The 14,281-nt window shown below is 52.2% G+C and overlaps 1 protein-coding gene across 1 annotated transcript in view; it reads right to left on the bottom strand.

Moving 5' to 3' along the window:
- PTK7 (protein tyrosine kinase 7 (inactive)) overlaps window positions 1-14,281 on the bottom strand; it is a 69,988-nt gene that overhangs the window by 10,852 nt on the left and 44,855 nt on the right. The window contains exons 8-17 of the mRNA XM_005666019.3: window positions 9,062-9,195; window positions 8,783-8,918; window positions 8,545-8,664; window positions 6,570-6,719; window positions 6,302-6,452; window positions 6,077-6,204; window positions 4,167-4,370; window positions 3,270-3,425; window positions 1,920-2,152; window positions 779-859 (exon numbers count right to left, since the gene is read on the bottom strand). Of these exons, the coding sequence (XP_005666076.1) occupies window positions 779-859; window positions 1,920-2,152; window positions 3,270-3,425; window positions 4,167-4,370; window positions 6,077-6,204; window positions 6,302-6,452; window positions 6,570-6,719; window positions 8,545-8,664; window positions 8,783-8,918; window positions 9,062-9,195 (1,493 nt within the window). The remainder of the gene's footprint in view (window positions 1-778; window positions 860-1,919; window positions 2,153-3,269; window positions 3,426-4,166; window positions 4,371-6,076; window positions 6,205-6,301; window positions 6,453-6,569; window positions 6,720-8,544; window positions 8,665-8,782; window positions 8,919-9,061; window positions 9,196-14,281) is intronic.

Genomic DNA, 14,281 nt, shown 5'->3' with positions numbered 1-14,281 from the left:
ATCCAGCAGCCTGCCTCCCTGCCCTGGGCTTTGATGGGCTACACAGTGATTTCGCTGTCACCTTGGATGCAGGCATCCCAGATTAGACCCATTTCGGAGGGGAGGGGAGGAGGCCGTGGGCAGGAAGAGCTGGGCCCTGGACGGCATTGTCCCAGGTGGATGGGAACGATAGGCCAGCTTTCCCTTCTTCACTGTTTCAACCCAGGTCTGTGCCACCACAGGAGCCCCAGCCAGGGCACTGTGCCCGGAATCACCCTCTGCCCAGAGGCAGGAGAAGAACCGGAAGGAAAGGCTGGGCAGCCCACAGCCCAGGTAAGAGTGAAAGCATGGAAACCTCCGAGGGTGAAACAAAGGCGGCCTGTCCCAGCAGAGTCATCTGTGCTCGGAGGATGAAAAGACACGCTCAGGGCCACGCCCAGCCCCGCAGGCCCCTAGATGCCCAGGCTGCCCACAGCTCCTCCACCCCAGCGCCCGCCTCCGGGCAGACCTCCTGCTCTGGCGGCCAAGGCAAAGGGCAGCTCTCCTACACAAAGGCGACCCAGCCACACGAGGCCACCTGCAGGCTCCATGACTGGGACGAGTTGCTTAACCTCTCTAAACCTGTGTCTTCACCCACAATGGGGACAGTGACAAACTGCAGAGTGACTGCTGAGGTAAGACAGGCGAAGCACTTGCCATGGGGCCTGGCCCACAGGCAGAGCTCCATCAGTGCACCTGTGCTATGGTGACCGTGCTGGCTCCTGGCCCACCCTTGGGGGCCTGAAACCCCCATTCTCACCTTCTGCTTTGTGCTGAGGGGCTGTGACTTCAATTTTTCATCCTTGCTCTTGGAAATCCTCAGGAACTGTTTGAGGTCTCCCTGAGGAAAAGCCAAGCACCTCTGTTAGGTCAGAGCCCGGCGATCATCAAAGCATCAAAACAGCAGATGCTCCCAGGATGCCTGCCGTGGGGGTGATGAGGAGCCCTGACCTGAACCCCCAGCCCAGCCCAGTCCCTCGTGGGGAAAGTCCAGGTGGAGTTCAAAACACATAGATGGAGGTCCTGCTGTGGCACAATGGCATCGGCAGCATCTCTGCAGTGCCGGGCACAGCGGCGTGGCACAGAGGGTTAGGGATCTGGTGTTGCCCCAGCTGTGGCGTAGGTCGCAACTGTGGCTCAGATCTGATCCCTGGCCCGGGAACTCCATATGCCGTGGGGCAGCCAAAAAGGAAAAAAGAAAAAAAATATACATATGGGTGAGGAAGCCCCCGATCCTGTTTCCACAGGGTCTTCACGGACCCCAGACAGGAAAGCTCTGTCCTCTATTAGATAATCAGCCTCCAGGGGTTGATTATCTAACAGAAAAAAAAACGAGGGGCCACCAGGCAGAACCATGCACAGAGCACTCAAAAGCACTTGCACTGCTCCGCCCCCTTCCTGCCCCTGCGCTGGGGGTGTGATGAGCAGCGGCTGGAGGACCAAGGGGATTAGGTCCAGATGGCCCAGGAACGAGGCACGAGGGGCAGGTCTGGGTACCATGACAAATGGGGGATGGGGGGAGGCTGGTGGCTGGGCTAACACTGTCCCTCAAATGGTACAGGCTGCTGGGCAAAAAGGAAAGCCAGGTTCTAGATAAGTCTCTTCTCCAGAGCTGACAAGCCCTGGGAAGAAAAATGACAAGCCAAAGAAAACTAGAGTCAGAGAAGAGGACCTGGAAGCCATCCATGCAGTGGGCAGAGGAAGACGCCAGAAGAGCCTGAGACCCACCCCCAGACCGGGGCTGCCAGACAGGAACGAGGGTGTCGGAGAGCTGGGGGGACAGCAGGCGGCCCAAGGTCTCAGCTGAGACCACCTGAGACGAGGTTCCCATGGTGTCCCCCACCTCCCAGGTCAGAGCACAGCCCTGCCCGAGACTCCCAGGGCCCCTGCCAACAGCATACCAGGTCCACGTACTCCAGCACCATGTAGTGGGGCTCGGCCTCCCGGCACAGCCCCAGGAGCCGCACCACATTGGGGTGGCTCAGCTTCCCGAACATCTCCAGCTCTCTCCGGAAGTCCAGCTGCTGCTGCTCGTCCCGGCTCTGCAGGCTCTTCACAAGCACCAGGGTCTCTGCCACCCCCTCCTCCAAGCCCTGCGCCTTCGCCAGGAACACCTCCCCAAACTCGCTTTTCCCTGCGGGCACAGGTCTCAGTCGGCCAACGGCCTTCACCTGATGTGCAGAGGTACCCGGCCTGTGTCACACAGTAGGGAGTCTCTGCCGCTCCCCCACACTGCCACCTGGACGGGGCAGTGGCCTCAGGGTGTGACCCTGAGCAGCCACTCCTGCTTCCATCCTGAGCTTCTGAGTCTCTGATGGGGAAATGACGGGGTTAGATTAATAGTATTTTTCAGTGGGTAGTTTCTATGAGAATTTTAAGTGGCTCATGGTAAATAAGTCTCAGTTCCTTTTTTTTTTTTTGGTCTGTTTAGGGCTGCACCTGCGGCATATGAAGATTCCCAGGCTAAGGGTCCAATTGGAACTGTAGCTACCGGCGTATGCCACAGCCACAGCAACGAGGGATCTGAGCTGTGTCTGTGACCTACACCACAGCTCACGGTAATGCCAGATTCTTAATCCACTGAGTGAGGCCAGGGATTGAATCTGAGTCTTCATGGATGCTTGTCAGGTTCTTTAACCACTGAGCCACGACAGAAACTCCTCGGTTCCATGTTTTAACCTATGCTTAGAGAAATGTAACTAGCACACATTTGTGACGTCTCACAGTTTTTCCTAGAACAAAGCTAACTTTAGTTAAATTTCTTTTCCAAAGTGAGGGGGAGTCAATCTAAAGAAAACTTTAATTAAATTTCTTTTCTGAGGTGAGGGGGAGTCAATCTAAACAATACATGGGGATGACAAAATCTGTGGAGGTGGTATGTGGGCATGGGGACACGCCAGACCAGGCCTCCGAGATGCTCCCCTCCTGTTCTAAGGCTCGAGGCTTCAAAGGACTCCAGAGCCGCCAGGGCTAATGTAGCCTCAAGACAGAACCAGGAGTGGCCGTTATGGCTCAGTGGGTTAAGAACCCAACAGAGTGTCTGTGAGGATGCAGGTTCGATCCTTGGCCTCACTCCGTGGATTAAGGATCCCCCATTGCTGTGGCTGTGGTAGGCTGGCAGCTGTAGCTCCAATTCAATCCCTATCCTGGGAACTTCCACATGCTGCCAGTAAAGTCCTGAAACGAAAAAGAAAACAACAACAACAAAAAAACAACCGGAGCTTGGGGTGACGGTGGCCAAGGCCACATACCCAGTGTGGTGATGGGCTGCAGGCTGGCCCGAGGGAAGTGCATCTTGTCACTTGTGCTATGGCGTTTGTTGGCAGCTGCAGAGCCGGAGCCCAAGCTGGTCAAGGCTACTTCTTCTTGGATCTCTGCTGAGGGCTGTCCATTCTGCAAAGGTCCGCCTGGGAAAAAGGGGCAGGGGGGAGTCAGGATGAGACCTGACACTGGCCACCACGGGGACCGCAGCTCTTTCCCATAGTCCAGTGCTTCCACCAAAGGGGTCCGATTCTGGTGTTCACGCAAAACCGACACACAGTCTAACCGACGAACTGATGCGGAGACAGGCATCCCTTAGGATGACAACCTTCGCACAAGTCTCATCTGAGTACTGGTCTCTGGACACCATGTGGATTTTGTTTTCCTAGGATCTCCCATGTGCAAAGCTCTAAACAGGCACAAAGGGAAAACCACAACAAGGGAGACCCAGGCTCTGCTCCTGAACTCCTAAACTGGTGGGGGAGACCAGCAATGTCCCGGGGGGCTCCAGTCGGAGGAGAGAGAGGGGAGCAGGGGGGGAACAGGCAGATAGATGGCCCTTGGGGGAACTCTAAGACTAATGGGGATGTGGGGAGGTACAAGATGTGCAAAGCGGCATGAATACCATATAATACTTCAATTACGTCTGTGGTTTAGTGCTGAGAAGACAGGGAAACCAGGAGCCTGGCCCAAGAGGCTCCAATGAGGGAGACTTGAGCCAGGTTGATCAGAAGCCCAGGCCCTGGGAATCAGGTTTCCTGCGGCGGTTGGGGGATTGCAGCTCTGCCCTGGCTCCAGCTCTCAGCGCCGCAGCGCTCTCCTCCGCGGCCACGCGGGGGCGCTCAGCACCCGTGCGCAGACCGGGCCTCCCTCCCAGGGCCCCTCACCGTTGAGGCACTCCATCTCCGGCTCCTCGCCCTCGGGCTGCTTCTGAAGCCGCTTGGCCTTGCAGCGCTTCTTGCAGTAGAACATGAGGCCCAGCACGGCAATGATGTAGGCCACAGCGGCGCCCACCGACAGCCCGATGGTCTGGATCATCTTGTACGGGGGAGGGCTGCCTGGGCCCTCTGACTCCTCAGGCACTGGCTTGTCTGAGACACACACAGACAGGGGTGAGCAGGGGCCGCTGAGGCAAACCCAGCCCCACTTCTCTTCCAGAGCCCCAACCCCACCCCACCCCCACGACAAACTCTCAGACACTTGAGGGCCTGACCACTCCCGGAGGGTCACCACCATCACTGGCTTCAACCAGGGCCAGGTCCTCCGGGCCCACTGAGGCCGGAAGGAACTCTGCAAGAGTTGAGTGAGGCCAGTGATCCCCAAGCTGGCTAGGCATGCAACTGAGAACACGCATGAGAAAACACCTGTCCGCACCACCACAAACCCACCCCTTTTTTTTTTTAAGGGCCACACCCAGGGCATACGGAAATTTCCAGGCTACGGGTCCAATTGGAGGTGCAGCTGCTGGCCTACGCCACAGCCATAGCAACGCCAGATCCGAGCCTCATCTGAGACCTACACCACAGCTCATAGCAATGCCGGATCCCTGACCCACTGATCGAGATCCGCATCTTCATGGATACTAGCTGGATTCATTTCTGCTGCGCCACAATGGGAACTCCCACACTGTTTGTTAATGAGGTTTCTAAGTGACTTGATACTGTCAGTCTGGAGGAGCTACATCTGGGAATTTCTGGTTTGTTTGTTTGTTTGTTTGCTGAGCCCACAGCATGCAGAAGTTCCCAGGCCAGGCACTGAACCCGAGCCACAGCAGTGACAACGCCAGACCCTTAGCCTTTTGAGCTACCAGGGAACTCCAAGGAACTTCTGGTCTAGAATCCCAGCCAGCACCCAGCACAGAGCAGTTTCTTTAAGAAGGGATCTTCTGGTTTAGGGGTTTTCAGGGGTCAAAGGTCCCAGGGAGAAAGAGGTGCCAAGAGGGAGAAAGGCTCAAGGAGGAGGCCAGAGCAGCATCCCCCCAACTGTCACACACACTCAGTGGTTTCAACCAAGGAGGCTGTCGCTGCACAGTACTCATTATAAGTAGAACCTCCAAGCGTGCCTGTCGTGGCTCAGCAGGAATGAACCTGACTAGGATCCACGAGGATGAGGGTTCGATCCCTGGCCTTGCTCATTGGGTTAAGGATCCAGCGTTGTCATGAGTGGCAGTGTAGGTCGCAGATGAGGCTCGGATCTTGTGTTGCTGTGGCTGTGGTGTAGGCCAGCAGCTGTAGCTCTGATTCAGCCCCTAACCTGGGAACTTCCATATGCCGAGGGTGCAGCCCTAGAAAGCAAAAAAAAATGAAATGAAATGAAATAAAATAAAATAAAATAAGCAGAACCTCCCATTTAAACCACTGCCACCTTACAGACAGAGAAACAAGCTCCTGGAGGGGAAGGAATCCCTGCCAGGGCCTAGAACTGGATGGCAGGAGAGGCCAGACCCAAACCCCGGGTCCCTGACCCAGGGCTTTCCACCTGACATCCATCCCCTCTGGGCTCTGGCACAAAGGAACCTTGTGCTGGTGGACGCTGCCCTGATCCTTCCCCGCCTGCCTGGAGGCGGGGTGAGGGGACTAGGAGGCATTTTAGGACAAGAGCACCTCCTTCTTGCAACAGGAACACACATCCCTGATGTGCAGCGTTTAAGTAGCAGCTCAAGTCTAAGCAAGGAGGGGACACAGCCAAATCTCTGTTCCTGCTGCCAAAATGGTTTCAGTGCCTTCTGTGCACAGGGGACCGAGGAGTACAAGGATGAGAAAGAAGCCTGGCCCCACTACCCCTCCAGGGTCCATACCCACGACGTAGAGGGGGGCCTCCGTGTGCTTGATGTTGCAGCTGTTGCCTGCGATGCAGGTGTAGCGGCCCGAGTCCTCAGGGGCCACATCATGGATCACCAGGGAACCGTTCTGGAAGATGTGCATCCTGCCAGGAGAGAAGCCCCAGTATTGCTCGCTTGGGCAGTTCCCAGGAGACTGGGCTGCAGGAGACATGGGATAAGTGTGGGAAGGAGACAGCTTACCTGGGTCCCAGCTTGGTGGGGTCCAGGATGCGGTCTTTGCCCTTCCACTGAATGAGCGGCTTGGGGTCCCCCTGGGCCTCGCACCGAAGCAAGGCCGTGTGGCCCTGGTACACGGTCGTGCGCTCTGGCTCCACCTTGAAGGTGATGAACACTGGATGGGAAAGAGCCCGCGAGGGGCAGAGGGCAGTGAGCAATGGGGCTGGCAAGCTGCAGGCTGCTGCCCCAAGGGGCCCGCCAGCCCTGGCCCCAGCACCCTACATGGCCGCACCTGCCACAGTGAGCTGGACGTGGGCACGGATCTGGCCCTGCAGCCCATTGGAGGCGATGCAAGTGTAGTTGCCGGCGTCATCGCGGGTCACCCTGGAGAAGTGCAAGGTCCCGGCGTTGTCTGTCACCCACTCTGGGAGGCTGCTCCCATCTGTAGGGGCAACACAGGGAAGTGATGGGAGGGACCAGGGTTCCACGGGTGGCCAGGAAGGCCTTCAATCACTTAACTCTGCTGAAAAGCAAGCCACTGCTCCTAGCTACCCACACACAAGGTCCAAACTCCCGCACCAGGCCTTGGGAGTCCCCATGACTCACTCCTAATTTTTCAGCCTCATCGCCTTCTACTGCCCCGTATAACACACCACTTCCACCAAACTGGTTTTGTTTGTTTGTTTGTTTTAAGGGTTGCACCTGCGACATATGGAAGTTCCCAGGCTGGAGGTTGAATTGGAGCTGCAGCTGCCAGCCCACGCCACAGCCACGGCAACGCCAGATCTGAGCCGTGTCTGCCACCTACACCACAGCTCATGGCAACGCCCAATTCTTAACCCACTGAGCAAGAGGCCAGGGATCAAACCTGCATCTTCATGGATACTAGTCAGGTTCTTAACCCACTGAGCCATGACGGTAACTCCCAAACTGGACTTCTGATTGGGCCCAGGACTGGCCTTGTTTTCACCCTCAGTGCCTGTCACTCCTGACACCTAGAACCCATTCCTGCTCTTTGTCACCATCCCAGGCTTCAGACCCATCTCAAGTCCCACCTCCCATAGAAAGCTTCCCAGACACCTGAGCAGAAAGAGCCTGCTTGCTCCTCAGAACCTACAACCCCACTCTCTAAACTCAAGGTAAATGGGAATGTAAAAGCCCTTTAAAAAATAATCTGGGGAGTTCCCATTGAGGTGCAGTGGAAATTAATCCAACTAGGAACCATGAGGTAGTGAGTTTGATCCCTGGCCTCACTCAGTGGGTTAAGGATCTGGCATTGCCATGAGCTGTGGTGTAGGTTGCAGATGCAGCTGGGATCTGGCGTGCTGTGGCTGTGGCTATGGCCCGCAGCTGTAGCTCCAATTTGACCCTTAGCCTGGGAACCTCCATACACTGCAGGTGTGGCCCTAAAAAGCAAAAACAAACAAACAAACAAACAAACAAACTTGGCCACACGCATTGAGGACTGTAAAGGACTGTACAAATGTGCATACCCTCTTATAAATAATTATTCCATTTCTGGGAATCTTTATTTATTTATTTTGGGAAACGAACCCAAATCCAGAAAAAACTTAAAAGATATTTGTTGCAGCAATAAAAAGAGAGAAAGAAAGATAGCCACAGACAGAGGGAGGGAGAATGGTTAACTACCCTAATGTCCAACATTTATGGAACATTTAAATAAATGAAAGTGAATCCAATCATGCGATATTACTGCAATTATCAAAAACAATGTTTATGTATGGAAAGCATGGAGAAATGCTTGATAATGTTAAGCCAAAGAAAGACATAAAATTACATACCGTTACCTGCACCTTCTATTTCTAAAATAAGCATGACTTATATAATAAGTAAAAAATTGTATGTCCAATAAAATTGCTATGTAAAAAGAACAAGATGTATGTAAGGTAAAGTACACACCCAGAGAGGACTGAGGGTGGGATTATGCATTATTTTCTTCCCAATTTTTCTAAAAGATGACTTTCATGCTTGAAAGGCGGACTATTTTGAAAAGGGGGAAGGAGGACTTTAGAGCCCTGTCTGGACCAATCCATCACTTGCTGTCTTTAGTTGACTTAAACATTGTCGCATTCACTGTAACCTGACCTCCTTTGTGTCTGGCTTTTTTCTTCTAACTGGACTATAAATCCGCCGTATGTTTCTTGTCTGTCCCACACTGCCTGGCATGATGGTGGGCACAGAGACGCTCATCTAACCAGTGAGTGGACAGCCTGCAGCCCTCTGCCCCACACCCACACGGTACCCACCTGCCCGGACCCACTTAATAGTGGGCTTCTCTCGGCCAGTGGCTGAGCAGGGCACCGTGGCCTCCTTGTCAAACTCCATGCACTGCTGCGGCCGGGGCGGTGGTGTGAACTTGAGCTTTTCTGTGTCAGTGGAGGGAAGCGGGGGGAACTGAGGGGCAGGCCCGCAGGTCTGGGCCCTGCGGCGCCTTCCCTCTCCTGCCTGCCAGGCCGAGCGCCCTCCCCAGCAACACGGGCTCACCCAGCACTTGCACTCGGGCCTGGGCCTCGATGCTGCCGGCAGGGGTGCTGCTGACACAGCGGTACCACGTCCCGTCATACACCTCCACGCTGTTGATGCGCAGGGTACCGTTCTTGGAGACCTCAAACCGCGAGTCCTGCGGCATAGAGACAGGACCGAGAGTGGCCTCAGCGCGCCCCCCCCATCATTTCCCAGGGGGCCGCTTAGGGGGACAGTGCGCCCTGGAGGTGAGCACAAATGCTCTGCGATCCCTCCACCGTCAGGAATCCCCATTCTCACCTCCGAGATGAGCATCTGGTTTCTGTACCAAACGACTGTGGGTTTGGGTGTGGCCTGGGTCAGGCAGTGCAAATAGCCGGGCTTGCCCTCCTCCAGCTGGCTGTCTTGGGGCTTCTTCAGCCACGTGGGCACAGCTTAGAGAGATGGGGAGGAAACAGAAAGTTGACTAACATGTCTGCAAAACCTATAGATCCAATTCCAAGAAACTGTAATGGTCCCCCCACCAACACCAGGTCCCAGTTTGCAAAACACTTGTCTGCTCTGGCAATAACTGCAGCAATTACCCCTTCCGTGAAGGCCCTGTGCAGGCACCTTTTTTTCCTTTTTTTGTCTTTTTAGGGCCGTACCCGCAGCATAGGAAACAACAGGGGATCTAAGCTGAGTCTGAGTCTGTGACTACACCACAGCTCACAGCAACGCCAGATCCTTAACCCACCGAGTGAGGCCAGGGATCGAACCTGCAACCTCATGGATCCTAGTTGGTCTGGTTACCACTGAGCTAGAACGGGAACTCCCCCAGCACCTGTCAAATATTAGTTAATGGTCATAATAAACTCCCAGGGTATGTATTTCTATACCCATTTTACAGATAAGTCAGAGGTTCAGGAGTTCCCATGGAGGCTCAGTGGTTAACGAACCTGACTAGTATCCATGAGGATGCAGGTTCGATCTCTGGCCTTGCTCAGTGGGTTAAGGATCCGGCCTTGCTGTGGCTGCAGTGTAGGCCGACAGCTGCAGCTCCCATTTGACTCCTAGCCTGGGAACCTCCATGTGCTGCGGGTGCGGCCCTAAAAACACGAAAGAAAAAAAAGACAAAAAAGAAAAAAAGAAGTCAGAGGTTCAAAGAAGTAATGGTTGCTGTACAGCAGAAATTGACAGAATCACTGTAAATCAACTACAATAAATTTTTTTAAAAAAAACGGAGTAATGGTAATTTACTAATACCTGACAGGGATAGCATTGAAAACTCTGGTCTGCAAAAATCCTTACTTTCTTATTATACCAGAACGTTCCAACGCTGGGTCCTCGCATCTCTGCTCTGCTTTTGCCATACTCATTCTCTGAATGATTTCATCCAGTCCATGGCCTTCAACACTGTTCAGGTGGATGAGTCCCAAAGCTACAGCCTGGCTCCTGACCTCCCCCCACGAACTTCGAACTTGCAAATCTTACTGACATCTCTAATTGGATATCTAACAGGCACGTCAAGTCTTATATGCACAAAAGAGAATATTTAATTTTCCTCAAATCTGCTCACCCCAGTTTTCTCTATCTCAGTAAAGAGTGCTACAATATAGGAGTTCGACTAGGAACCATGAGGTTGCGGGTTCGGTCCCTGCCCTTGCTCAGTGGGTTAACGATCCGGCGTTGCCGTGAGCTGTGGTGTAGGTTGCAGACTCAGCTTGGATCCTGTGTTGCTGTGGCCCTGGCGTAGGCCAGTGGCTACAGCTCCAATTCGACCCCTAGCCTGGGAACCTCCATATGCCGCGGGAGCGGCCCAAAGAAATAGCAAAAAGACAAAAAAAAAAAAAAAAAGCGCTACAATACAGTCGATTGTACAAGCCAAAAACCTAGCCTTGGCTTCTCTCGCCACACCCTCCCTGTCCGCATCACATTCATTCTACACACTCTATCTACTCATATCTGAAACGTATCCTGGAATTCCCTGGTGGTGCAGCAGGTTCAGGATCCGGCAGTGTCACTGCTCTGGCTGGATTCCTGGCCCAGGAACGTCCTCATGCCACAAGGGAAGCCAAAAAAAGAAAAAAAAAAAAATGTATCCTGAATGTGACCACCTGTCACCTCCACTGCCACCACCTCTGTTCAAGCCCCTTCAACAACTCCCCTAGGTGATTACACTCATCTGCTACCTGGTCCCTTGTTTAAACTCTTGCCCCTAGGAGTCCAGTCTTCTCAGAACAGTCAGAGTCATCTTTTATTTTTATTTTTTGCTTCTTAGGGCTGCACCCGCGGCATATGGATGTTCTCAGGCTAGGGGTCAAATCAGAACTGTAGCTGCCAGCCTACACCACAGCCACGGCAACTCGGGATCTGAGACATGTCGGCAACCTACACCACAGATCACAGCAATGCCGGATCCTTAACCCACTGAGTGAGACTAGGGATTGAACCCGAGTCCTCCTGGATACTAGTCAGGTTCATTACCGCTGAGTCATCTTTTAAAAATGTTACTCTCAGACTCAAACCCTGCAAAGACTTCTCATTCTCCATCTTGTTGGGGCAGACCATTTGCAAAGATGGCTGTAAACGATCCTCTCATCCCTTGCATTTCTTTGTAAGGTTATGTTGCCACTTTCCCGTCAAGAGGCAGGGTCTATTTCTCTACTGCCTGGAATCTGGATGGCCTGTGACTTGCACTGTCCAATAGAATATGGTAGAAGTGACACTGTCCAATTTCTAAGGCCATGCCTTGAGAAGCCACTTTTGCACTCTTGGAACCCAGCCTCCCCGAGAGGAAGCCTGAGCTAGCCTGCTGGAGCAGCCATGTGTAAGAGAACCACGGCACCCTGGTCAATAGCCTTGATCAATTGCCAACTGCCAGACACATTAGTGAAGACATGGGGAAGAGCCAGCTATGAGCCGCTATATCAGCTGACTGCAAACACATGAGCACAGCCAAGAGCAAGTGGGGCTGATGAGCCCTCCCAGGTGAACCCTGCCCACAGACTCCTAAGCAAATCAGTGGCTACTGTTTCAAACCACTAAGTTTTGGAGTGGTTTGTTACACAGCAGTGGATAACTGATACACTTAGAACCCAAGTTAAAGTCCTTACCATGTTCTTAGGAGGCCCCACGGGGATGTAATCTACTTCGCAGACCACCTCGACCACATTCACTATCACTTATTCAACTCAAGCCACACAAGCTACTGCTGACCCTCCAACTTACAAGCCCATTTCCATGTCAGGGCCAGTCCCCATGGCTCCCCCTTTCATTTAAGCATCAGCTCAAACACCATCCTCTAAAAAGGTCTTTTCTAAACTCTCCCTGGCCCTTATGCCATCCCTCTTTCATTTATCCTGTTTTATTTTTCTTCATGGCTCTACTACCACCTCAAATTATTTATTTGTTCATTCAATCTTTTCCCTTGCCTGCTTTGTTTGCTATTACACTACAAGCTCCACAAGGGGAGAAATTTTTTTGCCTGCTTTGTTCACTGCTGCATTCCCAGTACTGGGAACAGTGTGGCAGGCACAAAGAAGGCATTCATAAACCTGTTGATGGATGCAGGGATGGAGCCCACCCAGCCAAACTGTCCCCCCATCCCACCCCCACCCCTGCAATTGGTCTAGCCCACGTGCATCATGCTCTAACTTCAGAGGCCTCCGTCTCAGGGCACAGTGCAGGCACAGGGCACAGCTCAGCCAGTGTCAAATGGCTGATCAAACTCAGAGCTCCACCTCCAGCATACAGATGCATCACCTGTTAAACACTCTCTGCCTGGCCCCACCCCCAGAGAGTCTGGGCCAGGAGATCCAGAAGAAGCTTGCAGATTTGGCTTTCTTTTTTTTTTTTTTTTTTTTTTCTTGGTTGCAGCCATAGCATGCAAAAGTTCCCGGGCCACAAGTATAACACAGGTATAACAGAGCCACAGCAGTGACAACGCCAGATCCTTAACCTGCTGAGCCACCAGGGAACTCCCTAGATTCTACATTTTTATTATTATTTTTAAATTTTATTTATTTATTATTTTTTGTCGTTTTCAGGGCCGCACCCACAGCATATGGAGGTTCCCAGGCTAGGGGTCTAGTTGGAGCTGTTGCTACTGGTCTATGCCAGAGCCACAGCAAAGCCAGATCTGAGCCATGTCTACGACCTACACCACAGCTCACACCAATGCCAGATCCTTAACTCACTGAGCGTGGCCAGGGATCGAACCTGCAACCTCATGGTTCCTAGTTGGATTCATTAACCACTGAGCCACGAAAGAAACTCCAATTCTGCGTTTTTAAAAGCACCCCAGGAGTTCCCTCTGTGGTGTAATTGATTCAAGGATCCGATGTTGCTGCAGCTGTGGCAGAGATTGCAGTTTCAGCTCAGATTCAACCTCTGGCCTGGGGACTTCCATATGTTGTGGGTGCAGCTATAAAAAAATAAAATAAATAAATAAATAAGAGAACCCCCAAGAGACAGGGGTAACCAAAGACCCCAACTGGAGAAGGGCTGACCATGCTGCATGTTGCTGTGGAAGCGTCCTGAGCACACATTACCTGTGTGCTGCAGCTTCTCACCTGAGCCAGGTACCTGAATGCAAGAGTGCACATCTCCACGCTTTCAGTACCTTCATGGGAATAATATCATCACATCTTACAAATGTACAAAGTCCTTTTCATGTCTGAAATCTTTTTGAGTTTGAAATTTACCTACTTGGGAAGATGTAGAGAAAAATAGAAGAAGCAGGTAGCAAAATGGTGTGTGTGTGTGTGTGTGTGTGTGTATAAGAACTTGTCTTGTGTAGCCTTTTAAATTATTACAGAGCTCCCATTGTGGCTCAGTGGAAATGTACCCGACTAGTACCCATGAGGACGAGAGTTCAATCCCTGGCCCTACTCTGTGGGTTAAGGATCTGGCATTGCCATGAGCTATGATGTAGGTCGCACACATGGCTCCGATCTGGTGTGGCTGTAGCTGTGGCGCAGGCCGATGGCTGCAGCTCTGATTTGAACCCTAGCCTGGAAACGTCCATATGCCATGGGGGCAGCCCTGAATAAATAAATAAATGAATTATTACAGGGGTTGAATTATTATAATGAATTAGTATATATAAAACTCTATGCCCATTGCAAGGGTATATAGGTTTTTATCACATGCATTTTCAGTCATTTTATTACTTTTCTCTCCTCTTATTTCACAAATTGTATGTGCATTGTAGAAATTTGGAAAGGATAATAAAATAATAACCACCTATAACTTTGTCATGAAAGTTTCCTTGCCAAGAAAGAAAAAAATAAAATTTCTTTTTATCTATGTCACTGATCTTTCTGCCTGTCTTGTAGGGTAGGTAGGGACTTATTAGCCCCATTGTATTGATGAAGAAACTAAGCCCTAGAAAGGCAAATGACTTTCTACCCATGGTCACTCCATGCACTGGGGACAGAGTGGGACCTGGGTCTCCAGACTCCCACTTCGTTGCTTTGTCCTCTGCAGTCAGAGGACTAGTTTTCTATGAGAGCTGACACAGCCACTGCGCCTGGCTCT

The sequence above is a fragment of the Sus scrofa genome, chromosome 7 (assembly GCF_000003025.6).
Source record: "Sus scrofa isolate TJ Tabasco breed Duroc chromosome 7, Sscrofa11.1, whole genome shotgun sequence".
Taxonomy (NCBI): Eukaryota; Metazoa; Chordata; class Mammalia; order Artiodactyla; family Suidae; genus Sus; species Sus scrofa.
Note: the sequence above shows the minus strand (reverse complement) of the source record. Positions and strands in the feature narration are given on the sequence as shown.